Raw genomic sequence first — 17,021 nt, 5'->3', positions numbered from 1 at the left:
ACAAAGTGTGTTTGGTACTAACTTCACACAGCAAATACTATGTGAAACTATGGGAGATAAAACCTGTTAGTTAGAATAATTGGATAGCTCCTCCAAAGTGCCAGCACAGGCACAATGTGGCCTTCTTTCGTGCTACTATATTCTATTTAAGATTTTTTTTTGTTTGATAAATTCAAATTGATTCCAATGACACTCACTCATACTTGAGCATAATAAACTTTTACTTCTTGCTTTCAATTGCTGTTAATTTTCAATTAATTAATTTTGACAGGCTACATCAAGTATATAGATGTAAGGGAGATGAAACAATATTAAGACTAGTAAAGCAAAATGTGAACCACGGTCTTTTTCTGACAAGATACATAACCAAGGGCTAAGATCTCCAGCAGAGTCACAATAACTCAGATAATAATGCTAATTCTAATGATACAAAACAGTTGCATCAAAGTTATTAACTTCGTAAAACTAAATTGGTATTTTGGTTTTCCTCACCCTCAGATGTCTGCAACACAACTGTTTTACTGTAAGGTCCAACACCTGCTGAGTTAAAGGCTTTTACTCTTGCATTGTAGACACTGTTGAACTGAAGTCCGTCTACTGTGCACACTGTTTCTTTGCCAACATACACCTCCTGAAATTCCAAGTAGAGTGGTTGTTAGTTAAGGGGAGAGAGCCGATGCATGGTCAGAACTACAGTATTTCTGGCTTTCCGCTTCTTTATGTAAAAAGTAGTACAGTCACACAAATCACAAGCACTAAATAATTTTAAAAATCATGTGACATAAGCCAATAAATTATTCTGCAATAAAAGCATCCATTCGTTGAGAGTATAGATATAACATTTGTTTGTGTTTAAATGGATATGTTCATCAGTTCTTATTGAGCATTAATATTGCAAACAATTTCGAGACAACATTTTTTGAAAAATTAGCCTGAAGCTGTCTTTCAACTTTTTCTTCAATTACAAATCAACTTCACGAAGTAAATTCATCTAGCCTAGCCTGAAATAAATTAAATGTAAACAATTAATATTTTTTAAAAATCCCTCCAGATCTCTCATTTGTGGTGACTTCCCGTATTGTTCTCTTTCAGACAGGATGACACAGTCATAGGAGATTCATTTACACCTGTTCTTAGGGACATACTTGAGACCAAAGAAATTGAGCCTTGGATTTCCTTTTAAGGAAGAGGCAAGGACTGTTCCCTGACATGCCTACTATAAGGAAGAAACCTTTCATTAAATCCAGGAGTAGGGGGATATATGTGGAGATAGGGAGTAAGCATCAAACTGTAGATCTGTGATGGTAGGAGCAGGAGCACTCCTGATGTCAATGGGAGGGAACAACATCCTCTGCTGCTGGTTAAGCCAGAAAGGGTAGTCTGAGAATGTTAAAAATCACAACATCAGTTTATAGCCCAACAGGTTTATTTGGAAGCACTAGCTTTCGGAGCGCTGCAACCACCTTCATCAGGTGGTTGTCTGAGAATGACAAATAGACACTCAATCTCGTTCTTCATGCATTTTGCAGAAGAATTTTGAAACAAACACAAGATTCTGATTTATTTATTTTGAATCATCAAATGATAAAACTTAGCAGCCATCTAGAAATAGCAAGCACCCACTAAGTGGCAGTACAAATCCTCACACCTAAACATTAGTATACATTGTGTCTGTTTTTGTTATGTATCTAGTTAGGTGTGTGTTGTCTCTTTGAGTGAATGGGTTGGGTGACCCAGAGGTGAGAGTTAAATGGGAAACTAAGAACAACTGTGGAGCTGAGAGGACACACAATAAAGTATTCCCTATTCAAGTTTACTCTCCGTCTACTTCATGTTCTACTTATGGCTCTTGTGAACTGCAAACACAACAACTGGCAACAAGAGTAGGGTGGCCCACACACTGTCTGTGAATGCCACTTTGTTTTTTGTCAGGAGGAAGGACATTGTCTGTGTTTCAAAAACAGCATGAGATTGTGCAGGTAACATCAAGGGAAGCAGTCACTAAGGGAGCTGGGCTGTGGGTGACGTCAGTGCACTGATACAGTCAAAGAGAAAGTAGCCAACGTGGAGACTGTTCACCAAGGGAACTCAACTGTGACCAGCTACTAGACTCGAATGGCGGGAAAAATTCCCACCAGCAGGAAAACAAAACGGTGGGCCAATTTGGAGCAATGGGACCATTGAAGAGTTAAAATGTTGGACATTGTACACCAAACATTTTGATGTGCCTTTATAGGTGAATAAGATGGTTGAAGACATAATTGTATTGGTTTTCTTGAGTACCATTAGGAACAAGATCTTCATGATTCCAAGGAGTCTGGTGCAACCAGAGAAACCCACAGAGAAGATATTCCAAGAGCTATGCAAAGTGCTGGAGAGTTATTTTCTACCATAGCCACTGAAGATGATGGAAAATTTCTGTTTTTATAAATTGTACAGCACGAAGGAGAATCGTTGCCCAATTTGTGCCCTTAAAGAGGTTAGCGGAACATTGCAAATTCAGAGGGTTACTTCAAGATACCTTGCAGGACCATTTGGCTTGTGTCACAAGACCATCCAACAGAAGCTACGGACAAGGACAGACCTGGATTCCAAGACAGCTTTAGAAATTGCTACCTCGATGGAGTTAGTTGTCAGCAACGTACAACGCCCAGGTGCATAAAACATCAGAAACTCAGCAGTGTGTGGTACCAACTATAGAATGCTGCTGATGTGGCAAGAGTGGCCACAAGGAGTCAACATGTTGGACTAGAGAAGCTCAATGCAGCAGGTGTAAGAGAGTGGGCAATATTGCCTGAAATTGCCACTAACAACTCAAGCAACAAAAGCGGTGTATCAAAGAGACAATTCAGAGGTCAAGGTAGATGCCCCCAATAAGGGAGCAGACAGGGAGACAGCCAGGTCTGTGGGAGAAGCAGAGTTTCATTTAAACATCTTGTTGGTACAGAGTGAAGTTTATTGTTTCTGGGTTCTTCCCAAATTAGATGGTAAGATAATATAAATGGAAGAGGGTATGGTTGTCCCTGATTCCTGAAGCAATATACAGGGAAAAGTTAAAAGCACTGCCATTGAAACCTGGCAAGTGGGTCAGGAGACTGGATCAGGGAGCCAGGGAGGCATTCTAGGACCAACTGTGGGGCTGAGACAATCATTCACTGTTCTAGTTTACTCTCCATCTACCTCGTACTCTAATTATGGTTCTAGTAAATCAAAAACACAAACACAATAGAGGGTTGGAATATAAAAGCAGTGATGTCCTACTGAGGCGCTATAAAGCTCTGGTTAGGCCCCACTTAGAATACCGTGTCCAGTTTTGGGCCCCACACCTCAGGAAGAACATACTGACACTGGAGTGTGTCCAGCAGAGATTCACATAGATGATCCCTGGAATGGTAGACCTAACATACAATGAACAGCTGAGAATCCAGGGATTGTATTCATTACAGTTTAGAAGGTTGAGGGGAGATCTAATAGAAACTTACAAGATAATGCATGGCTTAGAAAGGGTGAATGCTGGGAATTTGTTTCCATCAGGCGGGGAGACTAGGAGCTGTGGGCAAAGCCTTAGAATTAGAGGGGTCAATTTAAAACGGAAATGAGGAGACATTTCTTTAGCCAGAGAGTGGTGGGCCTGTGGAATTTATTGCCACTAAGTGCAGTGGAGGCCAGGACATTAAATGTCTTCAAGGCAGAGACTGATAAATTCTTAATCTCGCAAGGAATTAAGGGATACGGGGAGAGTGCAGGTAAGTGGCATTGAAATGCCCATCAGCCATGATTGAATGGCGGAGTGGACTCGATGGGCCAAATGGTCTTACTTCCACTCCTCGGTCTTATGGTCTTGCAACAATTTTATATGCAAGAAACAAAAGAATAGAGAATTTTATCCATAAACTTTTCTAGTGGTCAGTTATCAGTTAAATAAACCTGTTGGAATATAATCCGGCATTGTGTGATTTTTAACACAGTTAAATAAAGTACTTTCTGTAATTAATTATTTAATTATTAATTAATTAATTAATTAATTAATTAATTGGACAGCAGCTGTTTTAAACTGGAAGTAAGCAAATTCAAATGTTTATGAGGGATAAATTATACATGTGATCCATGGTCTGGGAATCCAACACAATAATATGGATTTCAGTGAGATTTGCCTTATTTTAAGGGTTTATTTTCAGGTAATCTGTGTAATTACTAACAGTTGTTAGAGTTAATATGCTGATATCCATATTGAAAATTGACATCCACTGCAAGTATATTGATTTATCAGACAATGCTTGGAAAAGCTAAATTCCCATTCATTCATGGTCATTTTCAAATAGATGCAGCTCATCATCTGAAGTATTACGATCAAATTAACAGCATTACTCATAGAACTACAATCATTATAATATATTTTTTTCATAAAGAGGACAAAGATAATATTATGGTCATTAGGCCTTGTTTGTTCTGTTTTGTAGAACAGAACTAGAATCTACATCCTGTCATTTGGTCACATTAAGAATTTATCATGTGTGGAAGCAAAGTGGAAATCAGCCCAGGGAAAAAGTCTTAGCTAATAAAAACTTTGTATGTTCAGGCAATTAGAACTAAATGTTTAAAAATGTCTGAAGTTTATTGCTCTATTTTCTAAATGAAGCCCAGAGCTCAGTGAATCTATCAAATAGAGGAACATTTTCCTAGTGCACTGTTCTAGTAAACTCAAATGTATTTTTAAAGAGCTTATTTATAATTTCTAAACAGCAATCAGAGGAAATCCTCCCTTAGCAGTCAGCTGATCCAAACACACCAGCTAGATTCCAGACTCAATCACCAGCTCATGCTCTGACTTCAGCTGAGTGGTCTCCTTGAGTTAGGCACGGAGGGAGAAACAAAACAGACTCTCCCTAGCTATTCAGTGATTTTCCCATGATTGTAAATAGGATCAGGTGCAGATATGATGATTCTTTGAAGGAATAGCCTGTTGGCATTCTTTCTGTAAAGATTCACGAATGAATGATGAATGATGAATTATTACCGAACAACACAACAGTACATTTCTCCATGCATCCATACTCCAACAAGTAGTATCCTTCAGGAGACGAAAGAAGGGAAAATTGGTAAGCAAAAATAAAATCTGCAGTTTGTTTTATATATCATTATAAAAGGACAAGTTTGCTCATTTTCAAAGAAAACACTGCTCAAATATAACATTCATTGATGGCAAGTCTGAAAATCAAGTTGACCTTCACAGATGTAAAATATCATTACAAAGTGAAAGATGAAATTTTTACCTGAAAGTGCCCACCATTTCCATCATCAAGTTCTAGTATGTAGCCTTCGATCTGAGTCTGGTTGAGTGGAGGTGCCTTCCATGCAAGTGTGGCAATGTTGTTATTAGTACAACATTTCTCCAGTTGTAGTATTGGTGCAGGTGGCACTGCAGAAGGAACTAAGCATATCTCAGTCTAACTCTGTCTTTGCACAATAACATTAATAAACCTGCAATTAGTTCCCAATTCCACAAAATCTATATTTTAGAATATGGAGATTTGAAATTACATCAAGCAAATTAATGTAGTTCAATGAATTTACACTCAGTTTCAACTTTACCTTTATACTAAGATAATCAGTTTGTAACAGCAACATTCCACAAACAGTACTGAAATTCACAACAGATTAATTTGTCTAATTGTAGTGCTTGCAGAATGAATACTAAGCAAGGGCACTCGCTCAGCTCCAAAAATGCAGTGTTTCCTCGATCCTGTCTCCAAAACAAGCTACTGACAGATTGATACAACATTTCCAGTAAATGGTCTACCAAGAGATACTTACATCATTTATTCAAGCATAGAAAGTATAGGCATAGATTAAAAAAGGGAAGATTCAGGAATCCTAAAAAAATGTAAATATTACTAGATATTAAACATTTAAAATCCTGCAGTTTACCAGCAAATATCTGTACAATTTTGGCTGGTTCCAAGAATGGTCTGCAACAAAACGGGCTTGTGGAATTACTGGAGCCAAGCAGAATCACAACTCTCAGGTCTCATTAATAGCCAAGCTGGCTGGAGAACAAACAACAGTGACTGAGTACCTGACTAGTCGAAGTATTAGTCATTGAATCTGCCACATTAAGGTAGTTTGTCTTCAATTTACCATCACAGGTCACATTATTATGGAGTTGAAGTAACCTGAAAGAGTCATTTCCGAGGTGGACAGGCAAGTCAGGCCATAAGCAAGAATGTGAAGCGCCAATCTGAATTTGAAAATGGCACAGACTAGTCCATGTCTTGCACATTTGGCTCTGCAAATAAGTGTTATTTCACCAAAAAAAAGTATCAAACATAGTGTCAATCAGCAAAAAGGGACTGAATTTAGACCACAGCACAAAAGGATCAACTAGAACATTGCACATGGCTACCAACAGTTTCAGAGAGAACTTATTAAAATTAAAAATTGCTCACATGAATGTCCTGAAATAGAATTATCTTGATGGCTTACAAAAGCTATAGTTCACAACTGTTAGAACTGTCAATAGGTCCCTGATAATAGAGAAGGCCTCCTGTGACCTTATCTGCCACTCCAACATACCGCTTTCCTTCGCTACAGTCAGTCTAAATTGGGCACAGATATCTCAGGCACATAGTTTTAAAAGACTGCCAGTATTTGGCAGTACAATATTCAGTTCATTACAATCATCTCTAGTGTTTCATCAGTGCAGGAAACCCACCTCACCTCAAAACTCCACTGGAGTAGGCTTGAAGCACGTAGCCAAGTGAAGGGGGATGCAGGAGTAACTGCTTCAAACAGACAAGACGAGATTCCTCACTTCGCCTGTCTAGAAACAGCAAATGCTATCACCTAATATGGTCTCAAGGGATGCCTGAGACCTAAGGCAACAGGGTAATACATATACTAATGAAGGGTTAGTTGGTGTGAATGTGATGTGTAAATCAGAGAGCTAGCAATTAGTGAGGTATGAGTATTATGGAGTGTGGTTAACTGCAATAAAGCTCTCTCTAAAAAGATGGACTTGGACTCTGTTAGAAACAAAAGCTAACTTATTGTGCATAACACCAAAAGCATCATTGGCAGCCCAATGGCTTTAGATGGTCATTCAGGGAGGACCAGAAAACTGAGAAGAGAGACATGTTATCATCTCTGTTACCTAATTACAATACTATGTGAATGATTCTGTCTTTATCTGGATTTGACCTCATTATTCAGTCATGTACAAAAGTGGACATGAAGCATGTAAATAGAGATGTACCAATTCTCCACTTTGAAATGTGTGTAGAGAAATAACAGCCCTTCTTTGTCCTGTGTTGTATCACGACCAAAATATCACAGTATTTCTTATCCTTCACATTCTGAATAATTCCAAACATTTTACATAGAGTACTAGGGAAATGATGCTTCCATTTTTGTTTTGCAATTATCTCCAAGTTGAGTCTGCTTGATACCACTATTACAGCTCATATGATGACTACAGGAACCATCAAAATCCAACTTTATCTTTAATACAAACAGTTTGTAAGCAGTTCTGATAACACAAGCCTTGTATGGGATAACAGAATGGCTTGCAAATCTAAGTGTATCGTGTCAAGTTCTTGGCATAAACTAAAATACCCCTTGCAAAAGTCAATCTAAAGCCATATTGTATTATTGCTTCACACATCATTACTTACTTTTCATTTGAATAAAATCAAGTTGGTGAATTGACTGCAGTAATGGGCCATTGTCGAGAGTCAGGTCAAATTCAGGATTTATTTTGGCTTCTAAAGCTCCTTTAACCCACTGCTCCTGAGACACTTGAACACGCTTGATTAAAGCATCTGAAATCTAGAACAACATTTAACATAATGCACGTCAACTTTTAAAGGTTTTTTATTCAAATTTATTTCAGATAAATGCTAAGAGATGGAATTGATATAGGATGGAGCAATTTATTTACAGTAATAATTAAGAACATTATTTATAAACAAAATATTGCTAATATTTGGGGATGATCTTTCCAAACCTACAGTGTCAAAAATCTCATAACACTAGGTTGATCACTAACACCTGATGAAGGAACAGCGCTCCAAAAGCTAATGTTTTCAAATGAATCCATTGGACTATAATCTGGCATCGTGTGACTTTTGACCTTGTCCAACCCAGTCCACCCAAATCAAATCTACATATAATTTAGAATCATGGAATTTAGTTGCTTGGTAAAATGGGAGACATCACTGAAGCATTTCATCTTACACTTCTCAGGTCAAACACAAGATTACCAAATTTCAAATTATCTTAATTTATACAGCAAAACAAAGTTTCAATCAATTTCCCAACTATCTTTTCACAGATACTCAATTCTAGAAAAAAAATCATCTCTATGTCAACTATTTAATTAATTGATTCTTCGCAGTTTAATTTTCCTTCTTTAGAGGAAATTTGATGATTCTTTTCTGATCCTTGCATGAACCTTTCACAGTTCTGGTGGCCTAACATTTCTTAGTTCTCACAACTTGAAAACTTCTACACAACCTTTCCTGGCTTAGGTGCCGCATGAAGGGTCAGTGTGGACTTGTTAGGCCGAAGGGCCTGTTTCCACACTGTGGGGATTCTTTGAAGTGTGGAATTAATTTTAAATCTTTCATTTGAAATGGAGTCATAGAGTCATACATCACAGAAACAGACCCTTCAGTCCAATCAGTCCATGCCAACCATAATCTCAAACTAAACTAGTCCCACCTGTCTGCTCCTGGCCCATATCCCTCCAAACGTTTCCTATTCATATACTTACCAAATGTCTTTCAAATGTTGAAACCACGTTCACCACTTCCTCAGGAATTTCATTCCACACATGAACTGTGTAAAAAAATTGCCCCTATATCTTTTTAAAATCTCTCTCCACTCACCTTAAATCTTCCCACATGATACATTTGAAACTGGGAATGCATCAAATGGTTAGCAGGTAAGTGAAGGTTACAAGCTTTCATTGCAAGAGCATTTACATCACAGAAGAAGGCCTTAAACTTTGGATGATGATATAGAATAAGCAATATCAAGTTGACTACCCATAACAGACTGTACTCAATTTTGTTTCTTCCTGTGACTTAAATGAAAAGCAAAATTGACATGGTACATACAGTTGGCAGCTAATTTTATATAATTGGTTCCACACCATCGCTCAAAGTTAAAATGATAGCCATCTCCCTATGCCAGCTTATTGGTGGGAAATGCAAAATAAACCCTGCTGCCTTCTATTATTTCCTCCTCAGCTTTAATTTTATTTTCAAAGCGATCTGAGGCAAATAATCATCTCCTGATTCTCCAAAGCCTGACAGCCATCTACAAGGTATAAGTCAAGGCCATGAGTTGGAATACTCTCCACTTACTTGAGGGTTGCACAATGGCTCAGTAGTTAGCACTGCTGCCTCACAATACCAAGGACCTGGGTTCAACCCTCTGGCAAGTATCTGTGTGGAGTTGGCACATTCCCCTGTGTCTATGTGGGATTCCTCCTGGTGCTCTAGTTTCCTTCCACAGTCTAAATATTAGGTTTTGGTGGACTGGCCATGCTAAACTGCCTATGGTGTCCAGGGATGTACAGGCTAGATGGATTAACCATGGGAAATGCAGGGTTACAAGGATAGGGTTAGAAGAGTGGGTCTGGGTGGGGTGTTTTTCAGAGAGTCATTGTGGACTTGATGGGCTGAATGGCCTGCTTCCACACTAAAGGGATTCTATGATTCTATGAGTGCACCAGGACAATGTATCCAACTTGACTGGCACCTCATCCACCACATCCCACATTCACTCTCTCCACAGGGACAGCACTGTGCACCATCTACAAGACGCACTGCGGTAGCTGACCAGAGTTCCTTCAACAACACCTTCCAAACCAGGGATCTCTACCACCTGGAAGGACGAGGCCAGCAGATACATGGCAACAGCACCACTTATGGTCCCCATGCAAGCCTCTCACCATCCCAATTTGGAGTGACACTGCCACTCTTTCATTATCACTGGGTCAAAGTCCTCAAACTCACTTGATAACAGCACTGTGAGTATACCTCCCACCATGGACAGCAAGAACTCACTGCTGTCTTCTCAAGGGCAATTCGGGATGGGCAATAAATGTTGGCCTTGCTAGTGACATCCATATTTCATGAACAAACAAAAAAGTGAAAAGGTTTCTAGGTTCAACCATACTCTGTGGATAATATTCTAATAAGTCACCTCATAGATAAATTTTCCTATCTTATTTCTTTCTTTCAGTGACAATTTTAAATTAATTTACATTTAAATGATTATATTTCATCATCACTGTGTGCCTTTAATATTCGAGAACAAAGCACCCAAAACTGGATAGATATCCTATGCCCCAACCAATGACTAATATAAATAAATCATTATTTCTTTATAATTGCACTGTATGTGCCTGTTTACAAAACTCATTCACTGCAAAACAATGCTGTTTCTCCTATCTGACTGAAACAAAGAATTAGTATTTCACGTCATGTCCAAATAATTCTCTCTCTTGAGCTGTGTCATGTCATGTTTCTTCAACAAATGTTGCAAATAGATTGAGTATTAAGATAAAGTGCTAATTTATTAGAAGTGATCAAGTGCAGAAACATTGAATGAATAAATCTACAAGATTGTGCTCCATCTTATTGCTTTCTGATGTGCTCTATCTTATTGTTTTCCAATGAGAAGGTTACTTTGAGATTGCTGCCTCAGAGAAATAGATGGGACTCATTCTGGTCTACGTTTCTGTGTTCCCATGTGTAAACTTGAAATACAAATGTAATAACTGAAGTGGAAGTAGACCATTTGGCCCATTGAGGCTGCACCATCATTCGATAAAATCATGGTTGATCCAATTGTGGCTTCAACTCTACTTTTCTGCTTATTCCCTATACCCTTTGACCGCTTTGTCAGCCAAGAATCTAATAGCCTTAAAAATATTCAATGAGCCTGCACTACCACTCTCTAAAGAGAGTTCCACAAATTCACAACCCTCTGAGAGAAACAAATATTTCATCATCTCTGTCTTAAGTAGAAGATGCATATTTTAAAAACTCCTCCCTGGTTCTAGTCTTTCCCCCAACAGGAACGATCCTCAGCATCCTCAGCAGGCTTTCAGGATATGTTTCAAGAAGATCATTCTTCTGAACCCTAATGGATACAGGCCCATTTTGTCCAACCTATCTTTACAACAAAACTCTCATCCCAAGAATCAGTTAAGTGAATTGTTTCTAGTGCATTTATGTCATGTCTTGAATGAGGAGACCAAAACTGTTCACATATACTCTAGATATGATCCTCTCAATACCCTGTACAACTATAGCAAAACATTTGTACTTCACAGAGTCATACAGTCATACTTCACAGAAACAGACACTTCGGTCCAACCATAATCCCAAATTAAACTATCCCATCTGCCTATATTTGACCCATTTCCCTCCAAACATTTCTTATTCATTTACTTATCTAAATGCTTTTTAAAAGTTGTAACTGTACCTGCATTCACCACTTACTCTGAAGGTAATTCCATGTTTGAAACACTCTCTGTATATAAAAAAGTCCTTCCTGTCTTTTTTAAATCTTTTTTCTCTCACCTTAAAAATATTCCCCTAGTCTTGAAATCCCCCACCCAAGAGAAAAGACACCTATCGTTCACTTATCTATACTCTTCACCATTTTATAAACCTCTATAAGGCCACCCCTCATCTTCCTACACTCCAGTGAAAAAAGTCCCAGCCTATCCAGCCTCTCCTTATAATTGAAATGCTCCATTCCTGGCAACATTAATATTCCATTTCAAGAAATAACAATATTCCATTAACCTTACTACTCACTTGCTTCACCTGCATAGTAACTATTTGAGATTTACATACAGGAATATTCAGATCCCTCTGTGTGCTTCAATCTCTTTTTGTTTAAATAACATACTATTCTACTCATCCTTTCACACTTTCCAACAACATACTCCATCTGCCAAACAATCGCCTATGCACCTAACCTAACTATATCGCTCTTCAGAATCCTTGTGTCCTTTGCACCACCTGCTTCCCAACTATCTTTATGTCACTGAATAAATTCTCAAATTAATGGTCATTTTCTCTTGTCAACACATTTCTGAAAGGTAATTTCACTCAAATATTCATTGCAGAAATTTTTATTATATAACTGTAATAAGATGCACACTACAAACCTGTAGAAATCCGCTGGGATCATTATCTTTTAATACTTCTAGGCAATACTCCATGAGACCTGTTGTCTGGCGAAGTTTCAATGTGCAGTGGCTTATCTGCTCACGAACAACCTGAAAAGTCCATGTAGAATGTTTATATTAAAACTGAACATATATAAAGTACAAAGAGAAATTTACATCATTAAGTTTGCATGTTCTCTTAAAATGAGTCTTGTGCGTACAGATTCTCAGTTTTTACTTGAAAGTGAAAGAATAAAGATCTTACATGCAAGCAACAAAACAGGATTTGCTCAAAAAACTCAGCAGGTCTGGCAGCATCTGTAGGAAGGAAGCAAAGTTAACATTTTGAGTCCAGTGATTCTTCATTAGTGTTCTTGCCACAGATGCTGCTAGACTTGCCAAGAATTTCTCCAGGGATTTGTACTTTTTGTTTTAGATTTCCAGCATCCAGTTCTTCGTTTTATCTTATGTATAGACATTTAGTATTCACTCAAGGCTATGGGAAAATCGTTGTGCATTAATTAAACTATTCTGTGGAGAACCAAGGGTACAGCTTCTACATAATGCTGCTATAGATTATGTAATACTCATCTGGTAAAGCAATAAATACATCATTTCATATGGAAAAGATACATGCTTCTTTGTCTTGTTTCCCCTTCTGGCAAACATACAATTACATGAAACAAGCGAAATGGTAAAGAAGTGACTATGTTATCACATGAGAGATCCAGAGGTCTGGACTAAGTGGTCAAGTCTCACCCCTGCAGCAATGTAATTTTAATTTGTTTTTAAGAATGTGGAGTATAGAGCTGGTATCAGCAAAAGTGATCATGGATCTACCAGGTTGTTATAAAAACCAATTAGATGTAATGAAACACAGTGGCCCACATTTTCAGCACAAAATCACAAGTACTGCCACTTAAAATAGTACTTCCCATTTTTGTGGAGGAGGGAGTGGAGCCAGGCTGACTTTTGCACAAGTATTTAACAGAGGCAGCTGACCACTTAAGTCACTAGCTGCCTCCAATGAGGTAAGATTTAGTATCCCTGTAGCATGGAGCCCAGAGTGTGCATTTGGATCAGCTAAGAGTATGTCTGCCCTTTGTAGATTTTTTAGGATAACCAGGAGATAGATAGCCCTTCAGAGAGAATTGGCACCCCTATGGATATGGTACCTGGCTGTCTTTGGTGGCAGTGGTAACACCGGCAGGGGTGTGCGTGTGGTAGCTGTACATGATGGAAGGGGTCAGGTATCCTTTGGTATTGTTAATAGTAGCGACAACAATGCCTGAGTAGTGATTGTAATGAGGTCAGCTAGGTGGACATCATAGAATATGAGTTCTCTGATTGGGGGCTGTTAATCTGTTCTAATCAGGGAGCCCTGGCTGACAGATAAAAAGAGAAACGTTTGACTTCCTGTCACTCTGAGAGCTGGATAGTGTCAGGGGCATTTGATGTATAATCGAGGGTGACTTTGAGTTATTTCAGTGGTGATAAGAGTAAAGCATGGTCCTGAAGAAATTTGCTCGCAACAGTTCTTTTTGAGTTACAGTAAGCATTTCTGGCATCATACCATTATTTGGGAAGCTTGATTTGTTTAATCCTGCCATTGAAGATGGGCCCAGTATATGGAAAGAATGTATTTTTTTTCTGGCAAATGACATTAAAGCAGATGTAAAGCAATGAGTAATTCTCCTGTCAGCTTGTGGACCTACAGTTTTCTCAGGTACCAAATATTAAAACCTTTCATGAGTTGATGGATTTAGTTAAGGAATATTACAACTCCAAGTCGTCTCTAATTCTGAGATGCTATCAATTTTACTCAGCAATTTGAGAAATAGGGGAATCTGTATAGGGATTTTTGACTAGGTTATGATGACTGGCAGAGGCATGTGACTTTGATTTAACCCTTAATGAAATGCTAAGAGACCATTTGGTATGTGCTATTAATGATGTAACCTTGCAAAAGCAGCTACTAGTTGAAGCCCAGTTGCACTTCAAACAGCAACTACAACTGGCTTTATTATTGGAAAATGTGGCAAATGGAGCATTTGAGTTGCAGGATTTTCTGATGGAAGTGGGCACCCTCGCCAGTCCAACTGAGCTTGTAGAACATCACTTCAGTGAAGGAAATTGCATAGCCTCATACAGAACATATCCTGAATAGAGGCACTCTAGGTCAGTCCATAGGAAAACCCCAAAATAATGCCAAGCCTTGGCCAATCAGTTAAAATTTTCTTCAGGATCCAGGCTGGCAAGCATTGCAATTGTGGACTCGAGACACCTAAATTGAGTAAGAGAACTCATAGGTCGGTTTCCAGGAGAGTGCACACCCTGGAAAGTCACCAACAGCTGGTTTGGAACAGTTAAATTGTTTGGCAAAATCCAAATCATAACAAAAGTAAACATCTGGTTAAATGGTCATCTGGTTCTAATGGAGGTCAATTTTCTTTTTGCTTTAATATAATATATTTTTATTAAGAAAAAATAGATTTTTAAATATCACAACAAATACAAAACAATGCAATTCAAAACAGTACAAAAATAGTACAAAACTAAACACAAATAATAAAAATAATTTCTCAACCCACCCTCCTATACAAATGTATAAACATATATAGAGAAGTATAAAATTTTAAAAAAACTTAACTAGCTATTTAACTAACTAAATAAATACCTAACAACACACAAATAAATAGTAATAACTCAGCCCAGCCAAACAAAACACTCATACATTCACAGTTCCTCCTCCCTGGATATTGGACTCATGAAACACAATCGTTATGGCTATATAAAAGCCCTTGTTAGTGTGGCAGATAAATCTGTTGAAAGAGGGTCCCCACTAACCCAATCACTTACGTAGGTCAAAAGCGAGCTAAATTGGTAATTTTTAATGTCCGGAAGGTCTACTCCCCCCAATCTGTGAGGAACTGAAGTTTGGCTAATTTAATGAGAGGCCATTTACGGTGCCAGATAAAGGAGCTGAACCAACTGTTCAGTCTCCTGAGTGTTTGTTTATTGAAAATCAGGGGGAGCATCCGTATAGGGTATAGCAAACGAGGGAGAATATTCATCTTAATAAGCACTATCCGACCCAGCCATGAGACTGGAAGTGCCTCCCATCTTTGGACATCTTGTTTAATGTTTTCAAGTAATTGAGTAAAATTGGCTTTGAACAGCCAGTTCAGAAGTGGAGTAATGAATATGCCCAAATACACAAAACCCGCCTGTGACCAACTAAATGGGAAGCTATAGTCACTCTCAAGAGCCAACTCTTTCGTAAGACCACCCATAGGCATAGTCTCTGATTTTGCAAAGTTAATCTTAACCCCTAGAAAAAGTGTCAAACGTGTGAATGCATTGTATCAGGCAAAGCACTGAAACTGCTGGATTTGTCAAGAAAATTAGAACATCATCTGCATACAGCGAGATCTTATGTAATTTTGACCCCACTTCTGGAGCTGATATATTGAGATCCCCACGAATGGCCTCTGCCAATGGTTCAATCACCAACGTAAAAAGTAATGGTGAAAGGGGACAGCTCTGCCGGCTGCCCCTAGAAATATTAAAATTGCTTGATCGTACCCCATTGGTAATGACCGCCGCGAGAGGTACACTGGGGAGAACTTTTATCCATCTTATGAAAACTTCGTCCAGACCAAACCGATCTAGAGTATAGAAAAGCTACGGCCACTCAACGTCTGTCCCTCCTCACAATTCTCAGACTGATATAACTTAGAGTAGAATCTCTGGAACGCCACATTAATCTTTTTAGAATCACATGTTAGGTTCCCAGACCCTTCCCTAATTGCTGTAATGGTTTGTGGGGCACTTCTCTTTCTGGCAAGGTATGCTAAGTATTTGCCTGGCTTGTCACCATGCTCGTATAACCTTTGCTTTGCAAAAGCCTGCTCCTTCTTTGCCGTCTGCGTGAGCATGGAATTTAGTGTAGACTGCAGTGCCATAATCCTCTGTAGTTTGACCAATGAGGGTCTGTCAAAATAGGCCTTCTCGGCTGCCTTCAACCATGCTTCAAGGAGGCATTGCTGCTCACCCTTCTGCCGCTTCCCACTGGTGAAATATGAAATACCTAACCCTCTGGCATAACCTTTGGCAAAGAACAGATGAGCTATCAACCGAGCCTATGTTGATGTCTAGGAATGCCCGAAATTCCCGAGAGAAATACTCCACAAACTTGCTGTCCATTTGAATAAAGGGGTCCATTCACCAGTACCTTGAATCCACTGTAACATCCTTAGTCTTAACCATGAGGTACCCTGGAGCATGATCAGAGATGGCAATATTACCAATCATACAGGATGCCACCAGATCCAGGGTTACCGCAGGGGTCAGAAAAAAAATCAATCCTCGTGTGACATCTATGCGGATTGGAGAAAAACGTGTAATCCCTTCCTGTAGGGTGGAGACACCTCCAGACGTCCACCAACCCTAATTCCCCACACAAACCCAATAACTCTTTAGTTCATGCAGAGGGTATCGAGGGACCTTTAGGCAACCTGTCTACTGTGGGGTCCATGAGGCAGTTAGAATCTCCCCCTATAATGATGTGCCGAGACTTGAGACTTATCAGTTTAGAAAAAGCATCTACCAAGAATTTAAGAGGATGAGCTGGGGGACAATAAACATTTAAAATGCCATATTCTTCCCCATTTATCAAGGCTTTAAAAATTACAAACCTCCCATATGTGTCTTTAACACATTCCAACAATTTAAATGAGAGATTTTTCCTAACCAATACAGCTGCTCCCCTACTTCTGGTATTAAATGATGAAAAATAAACTCGGTCAAAGCCATTCTGCTGTAATTTCAG

At 38.8% G+C, this 17,021-nt stretch overlaps 1 protein-coding gene across 2 annotated transcripts in view; it reads right to left on the bottom strand.

Annotated features, from left to right (window-relative positions):
• LOC122542764 (E3 ubiquitin-protein ligase TRIM9) overlaps positions 1-17,021 on the bottom strand; it is a 60,720-nt gene that overhangs the window by 15,559 nt on the left and 28,140 nt on the right. The window contains exons 4-7 of one of the 2 annotated variants that reach the window (XM_043680780.1): positions 12,191-12,301; positions 7,671-7,824; positions 5,274-5,431; positions 493-631 (exon numbers count right to left, since the gene is read on the bottom strand). In XM_043680780.1, coding sequence (XP_043536715.1) covers positions 493-631; positions 5,274-5,431; positions 7,671-7,824; positions 12,191-12,301 — 562 coding nt within the window. The remainder of the gene's footprint in view (positions 1-492; positions 632-5,273; positions 5,432-7,670; positions 7,825-12,190; positions 12,302-17,021) is intronic. The other variant, XM_043680790.1, reaches the window with a different exon arrangement.

The sequence above is a fragment of the Chiloscyllium plagiosum genome, chromosome 3 (assembly GCF_004010195.1).
Source record: "Chiloscyllium plagiosum isolate BGI_BamShark_2017 chromosome 3, ASM401019v2, whole genome shotgun sequence".
Lineage (NCBI taxonomy): Eukaryota > Metazoa > Chordata > Chondrichthyes > Orectolobiformes > Hemiscylliidae > Chiloscyllium > Chiloscyllium plagiosum.
Note: the sequence above shows the minus strand (reverse complement) of the source record. Positions and strands in the feature narration are given on the sequence as shown.